This window comes from Nicotiana attenuata, chromosome 2 (assembly GCF_001879085.1).
Source record: "Nicotiana attenuata strain UT chromosome 2, NIATTr2, whole genome shotgun sequence".
In the NCBI taxonomy this organism is placed as follows: domain Eukaryota; kingdom Viridiplantae; phylum Streptophyta; class Magnoliopsida; order Solanales; family Solanaceae; genus Nicotiana; species Nicotiana attenuata.
This window is the reverse complement of record NC_031990.1, coordinates 37,592,454-37,603,076: the sequence shown is the minus strand read 5'-3', so window position 1 is coordinate 37,603,076 and position 10,623 is coordinate 37,592,454. Positions and strand designations below refer to the sequence as shown.

Sequence of the window (10,623 nt, the reverse complement as noted above, 5' to 3'; positions counted from 1 at the left end):
TGGATCGGTTGTGCCGTCATATTTTGAAATGTCAGGCATTTTGAACTTTTTAGGGATTGAAAGGGGAGCAGCACTCGGTTTCCAAGGTTGTTGTGAATATTTATCCGCATCTATTCCTTTGATTATTAGGGGAACTCCAGGGATTTGCTCGATGCGCTCGTTTTGTTCTTTGAGCTGTGTCTGCAATGTTAGTACCAAATTTTGTAAATAAGAATTATTTGTATTACCTGGATTCATTTTTCGTGGTTCAATGGGGGTTCCTTCGTTTGAATTAACAAGGCCAGAACGAGGATTCTCCAGCGTATTGTTATTAGGCGAAGGTGTGGACGGCGCAGCGGGTAACCGGCTAACTAGCGCTTGAAGAGCTTGGCTAACCCGTGCATCAATTATTCTTTGCAGAGCTTCTTCTGGTCCCTCAAATTGTTCTGATTGCTCTTGCTCATCAGCATGTGATTTAGGAGTGCTTTCATGAGATTGACGTGGTGAATTTTGAAGGGCAGGAACCGCGTTAAAGTTCTGCAAATCTCCTTGATCTTGATGCATTTGATTTTCACGGTTTCCCAAGGTGTTTTCACTGTTATTATTGTCGTGTGACATGATGATAACAACAGATAGAATGTAACTTAAAAAGAATAGATTATCAGATTCCCGGTAACGGAACCAATTTGTTTGACCAAAGAAATAATATTTTGGATAAAACTAGAATTTGAGATGAAAAATCGGGTTACTGATAATCAAGAGACCAAAAAAAATAATTATAGGCTTTCTGAGAATAATAATAAAGCAGTAAACAAATTTTTTATTTCAGTATGATGTCAATGATCGCCTTTTCCCAATACAACTTCCTCCTTTTATAGTTGATTCTAGGTAAAGGAATAAAACCTAAGCTTTAATGAGACAATTATGGACAACAAATGATATTAAATGAGCCGTTACACAATCATTCCTATTAAATAACAATTTTCTAACGTATCAGGTATTTAATACTGAATTTGGACTCCTTTTTGTCTTCAGATTCATGTCTTCAATGCCTTTCGACCCACTGGCTTTAAATGACTTTGAATTGGTACGAGACTCGTGTCTAAACTACTTCTCGTGCCTATTTCACTTCTTCTTCTCGTACCTGTCATTTCCCGTACCTTTTTCCCAATTGTTACGCTTTGACCACTTGTCCAGTCCACGTGTCACGCCACGTCATCTTCAATATAAATTCAACTTTTTCCCAATACAGAGACATTGTTGATCTTAGGTAAAATTTTATAGAGCAATAGAAGTATAAAACTATTGAAAGCTTAAAAGTACCATTGAACAAAGCTTAAATGTATTGTTAAACACTTGAACTAATAAAATCTTAAAAAAAGAAGGTGTGTAAGAATATCAAAGAGAAAGACAGAAAATATATAGAGAAGTTTGAAATATGAAGAGATTGGGGAAAAGAAAGATTGACTTGGAAAAATTAAAGAAGGTAGAGTAAATTTTTTACACATTATCTAACGAAGGAGTAAAAAGGAATTGTCAAATCAACTAAAATTGAAACGTTGGAAAAACTATTCATCTACCCATTTTTAAGTCAAGTCAAATTGTTGCTTTTTTTTATATACATAAACCTATTATTTATTAAAAACCTATTATTTATTAAAAAAATAAAATGGGGCCTTAATTTGGGGGCTTAAGGCACAAGTCTTGATAAGGTTAGAACCGGCCCTGATTGGCTGATTGGGACAGAAGGAATCTACTATTCTTATTATGAGACACATTCTTATTATGCAGCCCAACTACATAGCATAGGTAAAATAAACTTGGCACTAAGAATTACCTTGATGTTGCAATCAGCTCTTCGCACTACAATCTTCTACTGCTTTTTCGAATTGTCCTAGCTTGAATCGGCATGCTGCTCTGTTAAATAGCACAACAGAATTGTGTGGCTCTTGTTCTAGTCCTTCACTGTACACGGAACAAGCCTCTGAGAATTTATTTTCCTTGAAAAGCTCATTGCCCTTTAACCGAGCTGATGCCAACCCTTTAATTCTCCTTATTGTTGTGTTAATTACTTCATTGCTTTTATCCAATTTCACTGCTTCTTGAGCTGCAACCATGGCATCCTCAAACTTGCCTATAGTTGCATAGGCCTCAGCTCGAAAGATTAACAAATATGCTGTTTTTGCTGAACCGAAAAGGCTAGTACACAGCTCAGTTTGAAAATCAGGTCCATTCTCAATTGTCATGTATGCTTCCTCATGTCTATGTAACTTCAACAAGGCTTCAGCTCTCATGGCAAAGATCTTTGATTGTAATAAAGTAAAAGGAAAAAGTTAGAATCTTTAAACATCTAACTTTCTTTATTAGACATGTACAATAGGTATTAACCGGTTAGTTCAACCTGTGGAGCTGAATCTGCTCCTAAGGAGATTGAATTATGTGTTTCCTTAAGCAATGTGTTGTAATCTCTCAGCTTCTGTGCTTCTGTGCATTTTATGATTTGTCGCTTAATATCATGAGCCTCAGCAATGTCCTTCTTGTCAGCTTTCCGTCCTGATTCTTTATAATGATCTATTGCTTTCTCAGCATCTCCGAGTCTGTTGAAATGAATAATTTTTCGAGTACGTGAATGAAATTAAAAAAACACCATCTAAGAAAAATATCTATCTTCTCAAAATGTAGTACCTGAGGTATAGTCTAGCAAGACGAAAATGTGCATTGTGATAAGAAGGATCTAGCCCAATGGCCTCTCTGCATGCGAGCACTGCCTCAATTATGCGGCCTAAACTCATCAAAGCTGCACTTTTGTTGCTATAATAACAAGCATTTTTTGAATCAATTTCAATTGCTTGATTATATAAAGCCAATGCCTCCTCAAACTTTCCCTGTCTATACTGCTCATTACCTATGGACTTGAGTACATCAGGGTCTAGTTTGTTTGCAGAACCGCGAAACGTAGTCCCGGATTGATGGCTTCTTACACTAGGTTGCCTTACTATGTTTCCCATCAAGCCACTGCCTTTTTTCTGGCTAGTGTTTATGTTACTAGAGGGATTTTGGTTCCCCTGCAACTTCAAGTTTCCCAAGTGGCTTAATTTGCTAACATTGCCTGTTGAACTGCGATTCAACGTTCCATTTGTCCTTGATTTTCGATGGCTAAAGATTGTCATGCTCAAATCAGCTGAGGAAAAAGATGGTTCTCTTCTAAGCTTTTGTGTGTATGCAAAGTTCACAACTTGTGACATCCTGGTCACACTAGAAAAATTGGATGATGCTTTATGCGAGTTTCTCGTATCATCTGATGAAGATCTTCTAATATTATTCTGTTCACAAGAAGTCGAATCCCTCGAACTGTTTAAGGATGATTTTCTGAATGGTTTGTCACCTAGCTTAGTTGATTTCCTGGAGTCCAAACATGCCTTACCACAAGAGCTGCTTCGCCAGTTTCTTGAATTCTTGACAGCATTGGTGTCAATGGACTTGGTTGGAATTGGTGGTGCTGTTGATTTATTTGGCTTAGTATTTCTTGTGAAAAAAACACCCATCAGACCACAACCCAATTCATTTTCTACTGAACTATCTGCATTTTCTGACATGGTTGATTGACCACTTTTTCTAGTTTTTTCCATCTCCACAGGTTGTAATGGAAACTGATCACTGATCACTGATCACTGATCCCAACTAATAATCAAAAAGATGAAGAATGAAAATAGGAGACTTTATCCAAAGTGAAGTAGTGATGAATTTATAGAAAAGGGGTCAACTAGATTAAAATTAAATACTCGAACATAATCCTATCTAATAGACACGTGGCCCCAAAAAGGAAAATAAATCTTTCAAGATAAAGCTTGAATGTGAAGGGTTCAATAATGTGATAGGCCTGTTTCTTATAGAAGATGAGTGAATATTAATAAATAGATATACCCCATAAGGATCCTAGAGTGGATGTCAAGAAACCAACTTTATTTTATTTTGCCGCTAGAGGCCTGTGTAATAAAATTACAGGAAAGTATAACTGGCAAAGCTGGAAATTTTTTATTCTGGTTCTTTCCCATTTTGTTCTTCCAGCCGTTCTCTTTTAATTACCAAACAATCATGAGATGATATTCAATTCTATTTCAGATCAGCTTGTTGCTTTTTGGATATTCTACGTGCAAATTAAACCGGCTTCACCGTACGTAAAACATTATTTTGCTGTTTGACTAAGTAGTCAATTCAAAAATACTCTTAATAGATGATCTGATATTAGCCGTTTTGAGTTAAGCACATATGATCTTTCTATAAAAGCATCACATTGTTAACGTTTTCTTTATTGCTTCCAATATGAAACTTTTTTCAAACACCCAACAATCTTTCTCTTGCGCTAAGCGCTCATCATAAGGATAGTTGCCATCAATTTAACATCCAATATATATAAAAAAGCAAAGTGTTTCTCGAGTTAATAATACTCTATCAAGAAACAGAAAAAAGAACTAAAAATCTCAATCTGATTTGTCGGGCAGTACAACTAACTGATTAACTTCAAAAAATTTGTAAAACCCAAATAGTGATGTTTTTGTGCTCTTTTGGAAATGTAGTTATATGTGTCATTATCTTCACTTTCAGGCAACCAACCTAAATTCCAAAGAATCATTCAAAAAAACTAGGCCTGCATGCTTTAAGATATACTTTTCTGCTGCATGCATGGTCTTACAAATTAGTCGTTGGGTGCCGGCTTGCCAACACCTCTACAATCAATTATAGAACGGCAGGTCCGATCGAAGTGAATGAATCGGGTATATCAATATGAAGCCATGTGTTTCTCATTCTTGTAATATGGCCCGTGATTAACGGCAGATGTTGTATGTCTACGCCCATAATTTGAATGGACATCAAGCCGACCACAAAATAAGTAGGCGTTTGGATATAAATTTGATTGAAACTTGAAAAAATTGAAGTTATGCTGAAAAATAATTTTTGAAAATAAATTGTGTTTGTACATGCATTTTACTTGGAAAAAAAATTAAGATTTTGTGAGTGAAAGAAAAAATTTCACCCAAAAACTTACCAGATCAGTTTTTGGATTTTGAAAATCCTTTTTCAAAAACTTTTCAAAAATTAATCAAATTCCATGAACAAACAATATTTTTAAAATTTTATTTGAAATAAAGTAAAAAATAAATCTCTGTCTAGACGGGAGCTTAGCCTTTTGTAGGCGAAGCCTTCTAGCGTATAGGTGAAGCCTTTTGATTTCAATACAGGTACGGACTTTGAGAAGACTACCTTTATTTTTAACTGTTTGAAAAAAAAAAAAAAAAAAGCGAAATAGTAGTGACTAGTGAGGTAGCAAGTATAATTGAGTAATTTGTATTGCCTTTATATCTATTATCACAAAATAGTAATGGATAAGTAGAACACTTTACGTACTAAAATTTGTGAATCTATCTCTGAGAGGGTTACTTCATCTTATGAATTATATGCAATTCTAATTGCCGAATGACGACTAAGTGAAAAGCAATATTCAATGTGTCATTTACAGCAAAGACAGATAAGATAAGAGAGGTGTTTACTCTAAAAATTGGATAACAATTAAACTTATAATGTGGTTTTAAGGATATGTTATTTCACTTATAGTAATAAACAAACACAAAGATGAACAATGGGAATTGACAATAAAATAAAGCAAATCAGCATTTGGACAGAGCTCTCGAGCTCGGACACCCTCAAGCTAGTTATGCAAGAATAGTTAAAGTCACAATAAGCTGATGAACAAGGAAGTAAGCTGAGAACTATTATATTGCTTTGATATTCGTGAATGTAAGGTCTTTACAAATGATGGGGACTCCCCTTTATATACTAGAGGAATCCTAATTATGGTACAATTCTAATTATGGAAGTAAATTGCATGATTGATACAAATAACCGCCCTTGATTTGATCTGTTCCGGGATTTCAGTCGTGATCTTCGACCGGTTACGGATATCTCGCCTTTCCGTTATTGCACTTCACTCGAAGTCGGTCATACTTAGTCTCGATCGCTGCTGACCTCGATCTCGATGGACACCTCGATTCTTGAACATGACACCTCGTCTTCGTGCTCTGGCCCGATCCATTTCGAGGCCAACCCTCGACGTAATCCCCTGGTCTCGATTAAATAGCAAAATCGGGCAAGCCCGATTTTAACTGTATACAGATAGTCCCCTCGTTTCTTGGAGTGTAATGAGAAGAAACGAACTGAGCCTTCGATTTTATACTTCGACCAGTTATGATGTCACTCTTGTGACGTACAGAAACAACCGAAGCGTCGCATCGGTACGGTTCCCAAGATTATTAATTAGCGTCAGTTGATGGTCGGCCACAAGTGCCTTTGAACCGTCACTGTAAATCCTTAAATAGGTCTTCTTCTTACTTCTTTAAACTTTACTTTGAAATTTTCTTGTGCTAATCTTCAAAATCCTTCTGAGTTTTTCAAGTTTTTGTACAAATCTTCAAAGCTTTTTACATCTTGTTTAGCATTTCCGTTCTTGCACAATCTCTAGGCCTCATTACCAACCTTTCTTCAAAACTACAAATCTCATCTTCTTCTTTCTCTGAATTAATACCAAAATGGAAAAAACATAAAAACACGTTCCTCAAAAGGACAAAGCTTATTCATCGCGGCCAGACGGCGATAAAATGCCGGTGGAGCCACGCATCGCGGAATGTGTTCCTGGGGTGTGCGATCTCACTTCCGATTTCAAAGTTGAGAAACCCTCGTCAGTCCCTGGCCGATGTGATCCAATATCGAGATATATATGCTCGATAACTGAGGGTGACCTCAAGCAGGTGAAGAAAGATTGCCACTAGGAAGACAAAGAGGTGGTGATTCCGACCCCCAAGGAGGACATCACTACTTATGTGAAAGGGTTCTTAAGTGTCTACACTTACCCTTTCACGCTGGGCCCCGTCGATCCCGTTATCATCGACTTCTGCCGCCAATATCAAATAACCCTGGGCCAGATCCATCCTTCTTTCTGGCGTATTGTCATTTTGCTTCGATTCTTCGTGAGTAAGGTCAAAGGGATGACTTTTACCCTCGACTATCTCATTAGACTGTACAGCCCCCGTCTTTATCGAGGCGGATTAATAAAGCTTCAGTGTCAAGCCACAAGGTGTTGTTCTCGAGCATTGACGAGGACAAAGACCAAAATGGATGGGCCAGTTCGTCCGAGTGAGGACTTCCGACATAATTTCGGCCGAGAAGATGATATTCCCCGAAGAGTGGAACATGAAGCGTAAGTACAGATCCCGCTCTTGGCCTTCATTTACTGTTTTGTTCCTTTTACGTTTTCTCATCGATGTTCCTTTCTATGATGCAAAGGTCTCTTGGGCGCCTGGTGCTATTCCGAACCTTGAGGGCTGGGTTCGGAAACTGGCATCAACTTCTTCATATGCCGAGCGCTCGTGGCGTGATTTGGCAAGGGGCCGATGGGAGGCCAAAAATCATGGCAAGTTTCTTTTCACGTGTTTGACGCTCTTCTCTGAAATGTCTCTTTTTTACTTATACTTGATTTCCTTCATACAGGTCTCGGGGACAATGCCATCATGAGGCCCCCGTCTGGGGAAGAGGAGGAGACCCCGAAACCGGCCAAGGATAAGAAGAGGAAAAGGGTCTCGCCCTCCGACACTCCAAAGCCTAAGAAAAGCACGCCTCGCAGGTCGAAGAAAGATGCCGCCCTGTCGCGCCCCTTTTTTCCTTCGCGGAAAGGGTTTGTGACATTCGGTTGGGACAACTCTTTCCTTTCGGGGAAGGGGTTTTGCAAATTTGAAGAGTCGCCACCTAACGATTTTAAGGTGCGTTAGGGCACCTATAGGGTTCAACTACAACTACATTTTGATAACTAGAGATAGGGTAAGGGCTTGAAATTATCCCAAGGGGAAGGTGTTAGGCACCCCTCAGGAACCACTAGTGTGGTTCCCGGCCAGATAGTTCTTTGTGAATTTGTGCAATTAACAAGTAAACAAACAAGGCTCAAATAATAGGGGATTTTAAATATACAAACGTTTGTAAGTGATAAAATAAAACAAAGTTTTGAAAGAGTTATAACTAAACATGCTAACGAATATATGGGGGTCCTAGGTTTATTTGTAATATGGATCACATCAATGCAATACCCGGTAATCACTCCTCAAAAGAGGGGCTACACGTGGTATTAGCGCTCCGGTCATCATATTCATATCTACCCTTCCCGCCCCGTAAAGGTATTAAAGCGCGGATTGGTATCGACCTCTATTGCATGCTATTACCCGTCCCATTCCTATCAGTCCCGAAGGAATTTAGGACTACTACTCCTATAAGAGGGAGGATTTTAGGCTAACTCTTGGGTTCTAAAGGTAAAAAGACTAAGGCGACATTCAAAACACATAGGACTGCATATTAGGGGAAACATGTAAACAACTAAAAGGCTCATATATACCTCCTCAAGTAAAGCACATAAATAAAATGACTAAAAAGACATTTAGGGCCAGAATTCAAAGTACTAAGACAGGGGAGTTTTAGTTGTTGAAGCAGACCAATTTATTACATAACTCAGATAAGAAGTCCGAATCAGGCCTGCCTGTTGGTTGTAGCAGTTGCTAATTAAACAAAGGCGGATTCAATTTTATCGTTATTACTTAAGGCTTACCTAGGTGTGTATTGATGATACCCTATAAGCATGATATCTATTACTGATTTAAAAATGGCAAAGCAGTAACAGTTTTAAACGAGCAATTTGGATCCTATAGGCATGCTTTCTAAACTGCATTAATGAAAAGAGTAAGTTGTTTAAACTGATTCAAAGCAGTACGAGTCAAACTGATTTTTAACTAAACTGGTTTCAGATCTTATAGACATAATCTCTATTATTGCTGATTTTAATCCCTACAGACATGGATCTAGTATTAAAGACTGATTTGGTCCTATAGGCATGGTATCTAATGAAGTGAAGTAGGCAGAATTTATTTGATCACAGCGAAATTCCTATAGGCATGATTTCTATAAAATATTGATATTAACCTTATAGGTATGACATCTAATTTCGAAGCTGATTCTTAACCTTGCAGATGTGATGTCTGATTATGGCCATTATATCCTATAGGCAGGATATCTAATTGTGGAGGTGAAACAATGCAGAAATTTATTAGATATATCCTATAGGCATGTTATCTAAGTGTAGAATTAACACATGCAGGACTTTATTAAACAGATCCTATAGGCAGGATATCTAAGTGTGGAAGTAAACATGCAGAACTTATTAAAAACGGATCCTATAGGCAGGATATCTAAGTGTGGAAGTAAGCATGCAGAACTTATAAAAAAAATCCTATAGGCAGGATATCTACCCTTAAAACATGCATAATTACCCCATCCCTTTTCACTAGTCAACCCCAATATTTGTTTACAAATTATTACAGACCAGATACTGAATTACATCAAAAAAAATGTAAAAATAAGAAGTTACAACCATAGGAAGCCTGATTCTGACTTCCTCTCTGAGTTATGGAACAAACCACCTCAAATGCCACTTGTTTCAAAGCCATTCTCAGACCTGGGTGTGTCAAAGTTCCCTAAGGGTCTCAAGGGACCCCGGACAGTGCTTACACCCAGGTTTGCATAACCAGATAGAGAGGAGTGCAGTGTGGAAGGGCCAGCCCTTATGTGTCCAAGTTCAGAGGGAGATCAAGGGTCCCAAGGCAAGGCTTACACAGGAGGGGCAGAACTTAGGTTCTAGGAATATAGTGAAAGTGCAGAACATAGAGATTTATTAAAAAAACTGGATTGGAAATAGTAAGTGATAAGGGTGATTTGAAAACAGTAGTACACAGAATCAGTAGCTACACAAAGGGGTCAGGTGTTTTGGGGAATTCATTGCATGAAGCATATGACCCTAGGAGGGGTCAGGTTTGGACATGCACAGCAATAGATGATGCTGGCATGTTCACAAACCAGCCAGAGAATACAAACACAAAGAGGGGAGTTGGGGTTTGGGATTCATACACATAGGAGAGCATTAACTCGAAAAGGAGAAGGGAACACATTTCAACATGCTAGTAATGTAACTTGATTGCAGAAACATAAGCAGAAGTGGACAAACATGAGAGAAGTTGGAACAATTACAGAAATATGTTGTTGTTGATGCTTGAAAATTGACTAGGACATACCAGTAAGAAGCAAAGTGCAGAAAGAAAAAGTAAGCAAACTCCCACAGCCTAGCCTTGGCTTTCAGCCGGCTAGACAAAGCAGTAGCACAAGTAGTAACAGAGAAAAGAGAAAGTTTTGAGTGAAGTGTGTGTTCTGAACTCAGATCGTTCATGTCTGTTAAAGAAAAGATGGGAGGGTGTTTATAGTTTTGAAAACAAGTGGTAAGTAAGGTAATAAGTAAAGTCTTAACACAAACATGGAAACAATCACATGTCAGAATCAATTAACACATATCAAATCATCAAAATAACATCAACAACTAAGAATTTAACCTCAAAACTCATGATTTTCTCAAGGCACTCAAATTTTCTAAATTTTTTTCAACCGGACGTCCAAATCACGTCAAATCAATTTCGGTTTTCACCAAATTTTACAAATAGGACTTAAATATTATAACAAACTTGTACCAGGCTCCGGAACCAAAATACGGGCCTGATACCAACA

The 10,623-nt window shown here is 37.9% G+C and overlaps 1 protein-coding gene across 1 annotated transcript; it reads right to left on the bottom strand.

Annotated features, from left to right (window-relative positions):
• On the bottom strand, positions 1,830–3,608 carry LOC109218497 (inactive TPR repeat-containing thioredoxin TTL3-like). Its single transcript, XM_019382862.1, has 3 exons — positions 2,665–3,608; positions 2,381–2,576; positions 1,830–2,282 (listed from the first exon to the last, which is right to left on the bottom strand). Exons 1-3 carry the CDS (start codon positions 3,606–3,608, stop codon positions 1,830–1,832), a joined length of 1,593 nt encoding a protein of 530 aa, XP_019238407.1.